The sequence below is a fragment of the Daphnia pulex genome, chromosome 2 (assembly GCF_021134715.1).
Source record: "Daphnia pulex isolate KAP4 chromosome 2, ASM2113471v1".
Lineage (NCBI taxonomy): Eukaryota > Metazoa > Arthropoda > Branchiopoda > Diplostraca > Daphniidae > Daphnia > Daphnia pulex.
The window spans coordinates 6,092,333-6,106,425 of record NC_060018.1 but is presented as its reverse complement, the minus strand read 5'-3'; the positions used below and the strand labels follow the sequence as shown (position 1 = coordinate 6,106,425).

The 14,093-nt window shown below is 46.0% G+C and overlaps 1 protein-coding gene across 7 annotated transcripts in view; it reads right to left on the bottom strand.

Moving 5' to 3' along the window:
* LOC124188629 (potassium voltage-gated channel subfamily H member 6-like) overlaps positions 1 to 14,093 on the bottom strand; it is a 93,869-nt gene that overhangs the window by 39,744 nt on the left and 40,032 nt on the right. For all 7 annotated transcript variants that reach the window (XM_046581399.1, XM_046581401.1, XM_046581400.1 and 4 more), the window contains exon 2: positions 5,238 to 5,468. In XM_046581399.1, coding sequence (XP_046437355.1) covers positions 5,238 to 5,468 — 231 coding nt within the window. The remainder of the gene's footprint in view (positions 1 to 5,237; positions 5,469 to 14,093) is intronic.

The window sequence follows — 14,093 nt, the reverse complement described above, 5'->3', positions numbered from 1 at the left end:
GGAGAGAAAACCCAACAGGTTCACCAAGTTCGGTGGAAGTAGAGAGTTTGGCGTGGACCTCCGATTCGGCGTTCTCATTCCAGTCCGCTCGACAGCCCAGCAAAGTCTGAAGGGGGGCATGAAGCATACATCAAACGACCGAGTCCATTAGCGTCAGCATCGGCCAACGAAAGGCTAACAAGTCCAAAAAGAGTTGTAATGATCGGGCCACTCCTCTCTCTCAAAAGACGACTGGCAAGATCTAGCCCCAGAAAGAGCCCAAAGTCATCCATTGCTGGACAAGATCTGTATATCGTCATTATTTTTGATGATGAAAGCGTCGACTGGCGGGGGGGGGGGGGGGGAATAGAGTCAAGGAATAGAAATGAGGGAGTCACGAGGGGAGGGTATATAGTGGGACGACGGTTGACGAATGAGCCAAACGACCCATTCATCATGAGCCGATTGGTTGAACACTGGGCTCCTAGACGGGGCTCCTGCACGGTTGTCGAATGCATTTTCCTCCTTGGCCTCCTCCGTGAGTGCAAGACGAACGGACGTGGAAAGGAGCGGAATGCAGGAGTCGCACATTGTTATCCTGGCCGAGCGAGAAATGAGGTGGGAAGAAGAAGGAAGAAGAAAAAGCTGAGCAAAAGACGAAGATATAAGACTCGGAGAGAGAGAGAGACAAGTGAAAGAAGAAGAAGGGCATACCGGAATAATCTTCCACGCATCGCTCGCTCGCTCATCAGAGTCAAAACTCGTACAGGACGTACGTAATACCGTATAAAAGATCCGGTAAAAGGCGAGAGAGAGAGAAAAGAGGAAGCAACCGCAAGGGGAAAAAAACCACACGACGAGTGTATACAGGAGCTAGAGAGCGCCGTTTGTGTGACAAACAAGCCGTCGTGGGGATATCAGCTCAGTTCAAGTCGGTTCACTGGTTGACAAGAAAACCGCGTTTGTCTTTTGTCTTTGGCTCCCCAAATCTTCTTTGCTCTCTCTCCCTCGCTTGATTCTATTTCGTTTTATGGCTCGGATGGGAAAGAAAAGAAAAAGAGGACTGGTCTAGAACGAGATGGGGGAAAAAAGAAGCAAAAGAGAGGCCTCATTTTCATGCGGAACACTTGGCATTGTGAAACATGGCCGGGACGAAAACCCCCCCATCCGACGAGAAATCCAGGCGAGTGCTGCTGTTGCTGTGTTATGCGCGGATGTCGTTCGCACTTGACCGCGCCTCACGCCAAAATAAAGAGCTGCCGGCCAGCATTACTTGATGGATGCATACATCTAAAGCATTCGAGTTTGAATTTCTTATTTTTCCTTTTAGATCTATAGACACCTCTCTTTCGTCGATATAATGGCGTGTTCTGCCTACGGTTCCTCTTGCCGTTTCAAAATGGGCCAAATGCAAAGTGGCGGCTATCGCATACACAAAAGCGACTCTGGCATCTAGTCTTCAATTGTGCTATTGCTGCTACATGGCTGACGGATCATTACTGGAGAATGCATCGCGGGTTTTATTTTCCTTTTTCCCCTTGTCCGTTTCTCTCCATCTCTCTTATTTGTGGCTTCTTTCCAGCACCAGTCACGCCGAATGGACATTTTTTTTCCCTGACCGAAAAAAGGCGGGTGCATTATGCATGGAAAGACTACATAAAAAGCTTGTCCAACAAAAATGGCGAGAGTCCGACACCAGCCAAATATCAAAACTGGGCGCCATCAAAAATACATTCAAAATGAAACAACCCTCACCCACGCAATGTTCTAGTACGTACTATGTCTATACAAGATATCACTTGGCCGGGGCTCACATTCTCTGCCATGGCAAGCAGAGAGGCCTGAAAGAAGCCCAACTTTGAGATATCTGATAGTAGCGCAGTATAGTACAAGTCTATATGGAACCCAGAAAAAGAAAAAGAGAAATGTTATACAGTATTATACGCTTGATTTACCGGGTCTTTGTAGAGCAGATTTTGCGTTCTCCTTGACAACTGACCCAAATCTGCAAACCGTTTCTCGAATATTAAGACCAAGGGAGAAATATACACGCTGCTGCTGCTGCACCCGCACCCCCCAGTCAGTCTACGCAGTGTCTTTAAGCCATGAAGTAGGAGCCAATCTCTTGCTCTTTTCTCTCTCTCTCTCTCTCAACTTTTCGCCCCTTCCACTTTCACTCTTTATCTCGGAAAGTACTTAACTCTGTCTTGCCTCATTGACTCGACTCGTTCCTCCCTTTTTTTTACTACTTCTTTCAAGGCGTCATGACGACGGCGTCGCCTTGTTTACCGCGCTCCTTCCTTTTTGTTCAGCCAGCAGAACCCCAGCAGCAGCCGACACTGTTGTCATTAGCTCTGCTCCACACACACATACAAAAAACGGGCCAAGACGGGCAAAAAGTAGTTGTAGGGTATTTTCTAGCAACGAGATAAAAGACGGGCTATATGCGAGGAAGCGGAGCTATATAGACTTGTTTGCTGCTGGGCTGGCGCAGATCGATACATCGCCCCCAATAAGTGGTTACGACGGTGATGGGTTGTCAGGCTACTGTGTTGAGGGATAATACGTTATGTCTCTCTCTCCCCGCTTTGCTCTTCTCGCGAGATCACAGGAAATGCGCCTTTGCCTGGTTGGTTGCATAGACTCCTGTGGGCAGGGAGGTCTACCTATCCTACAGATTAATCTAACGCGATGAAGGCGGAGGGGGTTATTTCCAAAGTCGTCATATAAGATAACGAGGCGAATGATGGGGGGATACGTCCATCAAAGAAAGATGGAGAATAACACGAGGAGCAGGCCGTCAGATACCGGTACAAGATTCAATCCAAAGCCATCTGGTTGATTGGTAACCGCTCCATTGAGCTGCTGCCTAGGACGCCTGGCAGTACTTAACTGTCGCCGCGACTACTGGGCGCATCCCGCGATCCTCGCCCGCGACAGCATAACCGATCGACTGAATAGAGCCGATGCCATGGGCGAGGTATATATACACAACGAAATTCAATCATCCACTATCAAATCAGTTTTTTTCCCCCACTGTACGACGTGTGCTGTACCTATACAGCGACATCTGCGCAGATATCGTTCAAAAGGATTCCATCAGTGCGCCAATAGGATAAGTGAAAACTCTTGAGGATGAGAGACACATTGACAGCCATGTACATACACACAGTAAGGAGGGAGAAAGAAAATATACGAAAACGACTTTTCCCGGGTGCAATTGTGTGAGGAGAGAGAACAACTTCAACAAATCATTTCATCAAGTTTTTTTCTTGGCCGGGGCAATATCGGCGAGAGAGAATCTCACAGGTCACCGGCTATACTACACGGAGAAACTACTTCCGTACAAAAAGGAAAAAAAAAAGGAGATATGCCCAGCAACAAAACAACTACACGATGAAAGACATCACATATATCCAGGCTCAGATCCAATCACCTCTGTCCATAACTGAGTTTTCCATCCTCGTGAACCTCTCCGTTGCCATCTCGGGAGACGCTCGTCTCCGCTTCATCACTCAAACAAAAAAGTAGGAAAAAAAAGAGGAAAAATATTCGCCTTGATATAAAACATCGTGCCTAAAAGAAAATGCAGGAGCAAGAAGGAAGAAGAAAAAGAAGAAAAATGATAATGACCGTGACGAAACATTACGTCCTCCATCACACGAAGTTGACGCGACTGATGATTCGATTCACGTGTTGATTGGACACTGTGCCTACACCTAAACGGCAGGGCTTGACAAAAAAGAGCAATAAAGGTGAACGACGGCCGCATTCGGTGGGTGTCTAGGCTTCAACTTTTATTCCCCCGCCATCAGAAAGGGTAGAACACTGTCAACCATTTTGAGGTACCGCCACGAGTTGTTGAATTACAGTTTGACGACATTGTGTCAAATGTGCTGCTGATGAACGACCGAGGCGGGGGGAAAAAACGGTTCTCTTCCGCCCGGCTGAGAATGAAATCGGAGAAGTCTATGTTTTTAGATGATGAATTGCTTTCGTGTTCCGTCATGCATTGTTTCAATTCAAACTTGGCCTGCCCACTTAACCACGTCGGACATACTAGACGACACACACATGATATACCTTGTTCGTACATCGTGTCACCCTTTCTAGCTTTTCGAGCGTGCCTAGATATACAAAAGCCAACGTTGTGTCGCCTGGTCTCTTACATCCTCAGTTGCTCCTTATTTATTCGGGGTCTTTTGAACCATCTCGGAGCCTCTCTCTCTCTTTCTCGCTCCTAGATTTTTTGCTCACATCATTACCGAAGCGGACGCCACTCGTTGCGAGGTCATTGACGTTCGCCGCTCCCTCAACTTAAAAATAGCTTCCATCTAGGATCCCTCCTATACAGCACACGACGTTTTTCTCTCGGTGCCCGTCCCGCCGGCCAGAGACGGACGACGCCATCCCACATAGACGCTGATTCTAAACGGTGTGCGCTACGTGTATTTATTACGTTATTTACGGCGAATTCTTTTTAGTACTCTGCTGGAGCGACAAGAAGGCGCCAAAACGGTTACGTTTGAAAGTCTCGACGAGTCGATACGCAAAATGGCGATGGGAAACCTCCGGTGGAGGCTCAGAGTTGGGACCCGCGGGGGGTTGAAGCTAAATAGGCCGGCGTTTTGACGACCAAGCGCGCGGATGAGAAGAAGAAGAAGAAGAAGTCAAGGTGTCACCAACGAATCCGTCGTCAAACTGTCCTGTGCGGAAATGGAGGAGGGAAAAGGGGGGAACAAAAAGGAGGGCACGGGCGGGCCCGCTTTCAAAACGGTGGCGACATCAAACGCCATCAAGGTCGGGCTGATTGGCTTAGCTATATACAGAGGAAATGAAGCAGCTCGACTGCCTGCGTCCACGCCCATCGCCCCTCACTTTGTTTCCACAGTAACACCGTCGTTTATATAAAAGGCAGGAGGGGGGGGGGTGCGCTTTCCATTAAGATCCGCCGGGGATTAGCCGGCAGGATCGTCACGGAATTGGCCTATATAGACACACTCACTTGGCTTGCTTGCTTTTTGCTCTCTCTCTCGCTTCCCTCACTCACTAGCTTGAAGGTGGATCGGTTTTATATCACGATATGATTCTTCTCATCAACGAAATAAGCTGCCGCCCTTCAAGTTCTTAATAGTAGGTCTTGGTTGATTTGTTTGTACAGCTTGGGGGGGTCTGTGCGCCGTCCAGATGAAAAGAGAGACGCAAACAGGAGAAAAGAAAAAAAGAAGAACAAGGAGTGCCAGTTACTTTTCACTTACCATCTTTCTTGTAGTAGAGAATATCGATCTGCTTCTCTTCGGCACTGGATAGGACGTCTCGAACCTGGTTGATGCTGTCGGCCGAAGTGAGCGGTCCGTGTAAGAACTCAGTGACGGCCGGTTTCTGCATAATCTCGGCCCGGCTGAACCCGACCATTTGGCAGAAGCGCTCATTGCAGTAGATGATGGGCCCGCCGTCGGCCAGCGCGTTGGCCACCACAAAGCTCCGATCTAAGACGTGAAAATCAATCATCAATCAAGTGGGCACTATATATCAATTACAACTTTGTTTGCTGCTGGGTTCCAATTCCATATTAGCCAGTAAATTGGCTAACCTTATGATAATAGTAATCTGATCTCAACTATCAATTACGTAATGCCCCAGTCGTTTCGGACCAAGGGAAACAGCTGTGACTCGCGGATTAGCGACAGACGAATGAAGCCGTTTCCAATAAGGAAAGTTTGGCGAGAAAATCAATCTCTTTTCTCGGTAGTTAATAACCCAGCCCAAGTCTTATTCATTCACAACATATAAGAATAGTGGATGGAGCTTTTCTATATTGACAAGGGACAGCGCCAGATTGGGAACCAAACTTGTTATATAACAACCGGACCGTATTATGTACTACTAGGCTACTACATGGCAGTCAGCAGTGAGCCAAAGGCAGCCTTTATAAGTGAGCCCAGGCATAATAGCAGAACATGCGATCAATCAGGCTTCGCACAGAGACTTCCAGCGTGTCCTGGTTTCTTTTCTTTTATCAAGGTTTAGTTTTGAAATTAGGTAGCTGGGAGTATATAAAGAAGATAATCTTTCTGACCCGGTTTATCCTTCTAAATGAACCGTTTCGTCGAACTTGATCATCAAAGGAAAACAATAAAATAAAATAGAAGACGGGAAATTGGATAAAGGAAGGTTATTTTTCCACAGGCCTATAGTGTTCCCCCACCTATTTATTCTCTATTCTGCAATCAAGTCAAGGCAGCAATGACGATGTAACGCATCCGAGGCGTGGACTGTGTGTTGTTGAGCGCCAACTCCCCCAACGAAATGGGCGTGGGCAAACGGTGGGGCGTTGGCGGGCTCGGCGTACAACAACAACCCGGCCGCCGTCATCCTCTGCAGGGAAAATAAGACAAGGACAACAACCAGGGAGCAACAAATCAAGGGCTTTGTTGCAGGTCACGAATGAAGAGTCCCGAATCTCTTTCCAACATGGGCCATCATCAGCTAATGGCGTTGCGTTAGTTTCAGCATATTATTATGTGTAGACACACACACACAACCACTCTTGCATGACGAATTTTCGGTTCGACTTTTCAGAAAAGTCTTTTGTACTTTTAACTACCGCAGCTTGTATAGGCTGCTGTATACGTTAGACACAAAAGAGGGCCAACATTTGCCAGTGAGGGATTTCGCTACACGCCATCAGTGGCAAGCAGCTCCCCAAAGGTTACCCACAACAACTCGTCTTCTTTTGGGTGGGAGCGGGGGTTGTACTTTTCTCCAGCTGTGACCACTCTCTCTCACTCTTTAGCCTATTTTTTAGCTCAGGATAGTTATAATAATATGCGGAACAGAGCACACACACACACATATCCGTGGTAGTGTATAAAATAAACAGGGCAATTTCCATTGTGTTCTTTGGAAGTCGTTGTGCACATGTGGTGACGTCAAGAGCTCAGGCTAAGCATCGCCGGCAAGTGGCATCACGCGCTTCCCAACATTCCCAAATAGCCAAGGACTGGCTAGACAAAAAAAATGCGTCCGTCCTCCTCCTCTTCATTGACGTCATATCAATTCTCATTATCTTTCGGGTGGCCTACCCCAGTGGTAGTACTATATTACGACCAATGACAGATTGGCCAGCTATCTTTGGACGTTTCATCGCCCGACACAAATTTATTACATCAATGCGCTGCTGCTGTCCACCCCAAAACTAACAAATAAAAAGCGAGAGACTTTTTCCCCGCGCGCGCGCGCTAACAGAATGAAAATTTATTTACTGTCAGCGCGCCCATGTTTATCATCGTCAAATAAACAAGAAAAAAGTTCGATCCTATGCGCGACGGCTTCAAAAGTTTAGACTCTCTCTTTTTGCTCCCTCGCCGTTCAGCGTTAACAGAAAACGCTTTCAATCCGCATAATCTGAACGAGTGCGTGATTGAAACATTTCGAATCGGATGGTTACAGTTTGCATCTAGAGCGTCAAGCGGCAATCAGCCAATCAGCAACCCAAATTATACTGTATAATTACCGAGAATACTAACATCATTTGAATTCTCAAGGATCCTCTTGTGCAGCGCTGTCTGTCACGAAATGCAAACACGTTCAAGTGGATTTTCTTCACATTTGCATCTGCTCTCGCATAAAGATGTGCTGACGATGGGGAGGGAGGGGGCGAGAGGTAATAGACGGTCGCTCTACTCTCTCTCTTCCAACAGGCCACCTGTCACAGCAGTAACATTTAAGTGTTATGCGACACTAATGATTGAGTTGCCTGGCGCTCGTCAGACCTTACCAGTAATGTATACACACACCGATTCGAGGAGGGAGATTTCAGTGTGCCGATGCGAGTGGGAGGTCATTTGTTACGGAAAACACACCAAACAGCAGCGAACAGGCACCGTAGTATAACTTTGTTTGAGTCGGAGAAGGTTGTTGTGGCGACCGGTTGTGGGCCAGAATATCTATCCTGGGCCAATTAGTCGTCCAAGCCCAGCAAGAGCAAGGACACACAGTGTGTGGCGTCTCTCCTTGCCGACATCCAAACAACACTCGTGCTATTGGCCCTCGCTTCGTCCCCGAAGTCGGCCCTGACAAAGTTAGCACAGAGTTAGCAGCATCAGTAGTGAGGAGCGACAAAACTCACTCGACTATCGTGTGTGTGTCTCGCACGAGAGAGATCGGCCAAAGTCTATCAAACGCGGGCAAGTAGACTGCATCTCTAGTCAGTCCCGGAGGATCGGCAATCTCTGTAGAGCTTTCTTTTTCGTAGTTGTATTACTAGAACTACAGCGCACTCCCATCTGTGGCTCTCCGGCCATATTGGATGAGCCCGAGCTGATTATTACTACGTCACAGACCAAAGATGGAAACCAAAAGAGCGCCGAAATCCGCAAAAAATGAAGAAGAAAGTCGACAAATGGACAAACGTAAAATTACGGACGCTATTACTACTACGGTCTCGAGGTTTATGGTGCGCCGACATTATTATAACATCAGAGCAGCCCAGCACCGCACATTTTCTGCTGTTTGTTTGTCCAGTACTCTGTAGTGTGTGTGTGTGCTGTGTGTATATATATATCCGAGCAAAGTCTTAAGATAGAAAGTCCATGAAGATGTATCGTTTCCGAAGACGACATCTTCATTACGAGGCTATACTGATGCCTATCTACTGCAGAGGATACCAGATACCAATTTAGTTTCAGTGTGGCAGCTGAGCCACTCTATCGGGACTCGAGACACGGCCCGAAATGTTCACTCGACTGCCTATAGATTCATTCCCTCACTAGCTTTCCCATCTTAGTATCTCTCTCTCTCTCTCTTTAGTAGTACGAAAAAAAGAAAGAAGAAGAGAAGAAGCTAAAGAATAAAAACGACGTTTAAAACTGCTTCCGAGTGTGTCATCATCGATCAAGTGCCAATCCATTAAGTAAACATGGCATACGAATGCAGCTGAATATCTTGAAGACTTCAATTCCCGTCCCTTTTTTTTTCTCTCTCTCTCCCTCGCCTAATTCAAGCGGAGGAACGAAGGAAAACAAAACGAAATTAATACCAAGCGCGTATATATCTATGATGCGGTAGTGCTCTCATGCTGGAACATCAATCCATCAAGCGTTCCATCCTCTCGGAGTGATCCGTAACAAACTGGTTGAGAGTAAGAGAGACTAGTGTAGATAGCCAAATTTTTCTTCTTTTTTTTTATGGGGGGGCAACATCAAGAGGAAAGGGTGGAGAATGGACTTGTTTTTTCCGCATTTTTTACATTGATGTTCTTTTATTTTTCCCGCTTGACTTGACGACTTGCAAAGAAAACAAAAGCAAAATGAGCTAAGCGGAGAGAAAGAGAAGAGAGGGGCTCCGGGTCCCGAAAATAACGGGGAGTCTCTTCACAACAGACAGGAGCAACAACACAGCAGTCACCATTACCACCACCACCAACCCATCAGCAGTAGATATAGCAGTTATCCTTCGCCTTTAGAGTCGTTTTGGTTGGATCTCGCATCGCCGAAAAAAGACCGGGAGGAAAACGCGCAACGCAAGTCAAACAAAACAAAAGAGTAAAAGACGTCAGCCAAACAAACAAATCAACTATCTAGAGTCGAGAGAGAGAGAATATAGATGGTATACAGTCCTCTTGTACACACCCCCACTCCTGTCCGTCGTCCATCTGTCCGCCAGTTTCGTCGGTGCGGTCCGCCAAGTCCCTTGACGTCACCCCTCATCGCCTGTCAATAAATCTAATCTGCCAATCTCGAACCCTCCTTCTTTTCAGCTCTTATTCAAAATCGTACAAGTATTTTACCCCGCGACCTTTTCCCATAACGACGATGAAGAAAAAGAAGGATACAAAAGAGATCTCATCTCTCTGTAGCGCGGTTCTTCTTCCGCTATAGCGAATATGATTGTTGTCTATGATAATTGGGAGGGATTTCAAAGTCGCTGGCTCTCACTCGTCCCCCCCCCCAACACCGTACCACGAAGAAAGTCCCGGTTGAACTCTTGTGCAAAGGCGTGATTCGTTTTCACAAACCCCCCCTCCTTTTTTCTATTTCGAGAGACTTGTAGTAATGGCGAGTAGCAACACGGGGCGGCGGAGGCATCACCAAGAAGAAAACAGAATACAAGAATCAGAGGGAAGAAAAGAAAGAAAGAAAAGAAAGAAAGAAAAGAAAGAACTGGGGAGAAAATGCTGAAGAGAAATGGAGGTGAAGCGCTTCTTTTCTCGCTTCAGTGAGTAGTATTGCAACCCGCTGCCAATAATCTGCGGCAATGTATGCCATAGGCTAGATTCTAGCGACTCGGTGAAAAATCGATCCTCGTTCGAATGCAATCCGATCTCGATCCTTCTCCCACAATTGCAATAGTGTTCCATGCCGCATCTGCCCAATGCATGTTTTTTTTCTTTCCCCCATTAAGATTCCTGGGCTGGACAGACGGATGGTTTTTTTGTGTCTTTTCTTTCACTCTCTATAAAAGTTTTCATGTCCAAACTTAATGTCTTTCAAATATACATCGATATAGGTCACAGGAATGGGCGCAGGACGGTAGGAAACGATTAGATGTCTCTCCTGGCGAAACTTTAAGACAAGAGGACAAAAGGCGGAAGCAAACAAAGACGGGGGGATATAAAGTCGGCGGATGGATCGTCTGTTGGCTTTTACACTGACACTGACGACTGTGTGGTTGTGAAAGCTAGACGGCCGGGCGATGGACGGCCGTTGTGTCCTGTGAACCGTGTCTTTATTAATGATCCGCCACCCCATCAAGTCGAGGGGTGCGGCGCTCTCGCTTCCCTACCACAAACATAATAGCGATGACCTATGCCTTGAGTTCTTTTTCTCTCTCTCCCTATCTCTCTCTCTTTCTAGTCGATCATCGATCCTAACTACGCATCGCCGCTATATCGACCAACAACAAGGCGAATTCCCTTTGTGTAAATCATCAGACGGGAAATCGGAAGGCGAATTGTTTGCTGACGAGCGTCATAACAGCTCTCGTGTCGGTGTAAACCAAACGAAAAGCCACGGCGCTCGTACATAAAAACCTCAATAGTGGCCAAAAGGGCGGAGGCAGAAAGAATTCATCGCTCGGCCCTTTTTTTTCTTTTTGTAGCCGCAGCAGTTCAGAATACGAGGCCTTTAGCTCGTCATACGGGATGGAGAGATGCTCTGTCTGTATATATATATATCTACGGTCAGTGTACACCCGTAATTCTCCCGTGTTATGGTGCCAACGTCTGGTTCATCTTTCTCCGACATCCATTTTACCTTGCCATTGCCCCTTTTTCTTCTTCTCCTTTCCTTCGTTCCCTCCTTTTTTTAGGGATTTACTTTATACTCTATTTACAATTTCTATCCAACTTCTCGTGCCTGAGTTGGTCGCAAGTTAGCAGAGGGAGGCTTCGTGCACAGAATTTTCATTGCCTACGGGACTCTGTGCGCGATGTGCCAGCTCCTTTTTTTTCCTCCCCTTCTTATTTTATTTATTCGTTTTATTTTTCTTGTTGTGATAGTCTGGAGGGGACGTAGGATATACTCTCAAATGATTGTCTCATTCAGACTCTGTCGCCACCATTCACGGTTCTCCTCTCTCTCTCATTCTTTGCCTCGGTCTTTCCCTATTGAGCCGCTGGCCAGCAACATCAACGGCGCGGGCAATTTCTATTGGAAAAAGGGATTTCTCGCCAACTCAGTCGACCGTCGACGATTTGGATCACTCGCTCCGTCCAAATTGATATCAGCTGATCAGATACAATGCACTTGTTTGTGCTTAGCTATTCTTATGTCCCAAAATCTATAATCTCTCGCTTGCGCGTCTTGGCTTTGTCCAACACAGTTGCCTACATTAAGTACACGGTACTAGATCACTATTCAACTCTTGGGCCTATAACGTACGTAGAAGCATCCGACGTAGGTTTACCGAGGATCGCCATTGATGACGAGAATAGAATCCCCCTCCCAAAAAATGGGGAAACCGAGAGTTATCGACTATTGTTGTCCGTCGTCATTTTTTAGCTCTTAAGAGACCGATTCCAGAAGGAGGGATTTAAAAAAAAACAAAAAACAAGAAAGCCGGAGACCTCGCATCGTATTTTGGTCGTTTTTATGATTGTCATAAGTCAAAAAGGATTTCCTTGTGCGCTGGCCGTTGAATCCAATCCGACACATCCCTGCTAGACTTATATAATGCCTACGGTTGTCCGTCCAGCCAGGATGGCCGTGTATGTATAGCATTACGTAATCTTTTTCTCCTTCTCAGAAAAACAGGAACGAATAGCGAAATCCCATTTCGCGATAGTAATAACTTGAAAAAGTTTCCCTTTGGGGTGGGGAGGAGGAGGAAAAGCCTCGGAAACGAATCAACGTCAAAGAAAAACAAAAGGGAATTCAGTATGAAGAGTTGCGAACGGCAAATGTGACTAGATGAAATACAACCACGAAAATAGACGGTGGCATCGAATGTCCCATTTGTGAGTTCTTTTAATGGTTTTTCCCTTATCCAAAAAGAAACAGAATTTCGGCAATCAATCTCGTCTTGGTTTCAAATCATCAAAAAGAACATACGAGTGTCACACAAGGAGGGCGCAATTGGATCCTCGCATGGAACAAGATTCGCCACCCATTCGTCAAGGCCCGGCAAGACCTGCCGTTCGCATCTTTGAGCAGATTTCCCACTCGCCTTCCTGAAATAGAAACGGTAACTTTGTCGTCCTCAATTTCTCATGTGATTTTTCGTGGAAGGTGACACGCTATGCCGAATCTTCAATATAGACAAACAAACAAAAGTGAAAAAGTTAAAACATAAATAAAAGAAAATAAAAAAAACTTGGAGGAGATTGGCGAATAGTTCATTCCTATCGATCCGCGTCGACGTATGCTGATGATTAAATTTACATCGAACGTCCAAAAACTTCATAGACTCTTTCATCCATTTTTCGTATCCCTTATAATAGCCCTGAAAAGATTAGCCGCAGAAGACGTACATATGTCTTTTTTCTGTGCTCCTGGACATTCACAACTCCCGAATCGATCGCCGAATCAAAAGTTCTAATGAGAAAATTGTAGAAAAAAAATCGATGGCCTTTTCTTTTTTAGACTTTCGACCGGCTACGTGATACTTTACACTGATAGCAATGCTAGTGCGACAATAACAACTACTCCTATACTATTTAGAACGTTGTACTACACTTTGGCTTTTCAACACGGCAAATGCATTTCCTTGCCATCGCTGCCAGGCGGATTATCAATCAGCTTAAGCGCTTGTTCACAGCATCGTTCAAGAATCGAATGCTCACTCTCTTCCTTCTTAAAGCGTCTCCGACGTGACGCGACAGAGCCACTTGTTTTTAAAAAATGCGTTCGACAACTTTTCTCAGTCCCCTTAAGCTCCGTCGTATTTCTGAATACCGAAGCCCATCCATGTGCCATTTTTTTCACCAGAAACGACACCCCCCGATGAACGTAGCTTCAAATGCTAATTAAAATATAGTAGGCACAACATCCATTTCCTCAGTCAAAAGGATCAAGTCGGGAATCGACAACCTCCACGGAAAAGGATCTTTAAGATTTTGTTTTGTTTTTCGTCAAATCTCGTAGACGGGATAGAAAACATGAAAACAAATGGCTTAGGACAATATTGAGAAATAAGCCGCAATCTCTTCGCAGAAAATCTTTTTGTTCAAAAGAAAAGAAAAGAAAGAGATGCCAGTCGCACAGTGGCTGATGGGGAGGCAAGTTTTTATTTGGGATGATTCTCCTTTTTCCGCCATTCTCATCATCTGCCTGGATATATATCTATATGGAACACCAGAGCTGTGTGGTTTCATGCAACAGCGCGTTGGTGCCGGTATACATCTCGGCTACCATCGATCGTTGTCGGACGCACCACGCGCCATCACTCACCCGCACATTGGCTGTCGGATACTTTCTCTCTTGTATCGAAATGAACAGCACATGATAAGCGCCAGCGAAAGGGAAAATGATCATAATAATAACGACAACCTACAGGGCGTGTACAAGAAGAGATAACGGGTTCGAATCGGTCAATATCGGCCCCAGTTTTCACGGAAATTTCGGGACAAAAAAAAAACTAAAAATAATAATAATAATAAGAGAAATAGGAGACAA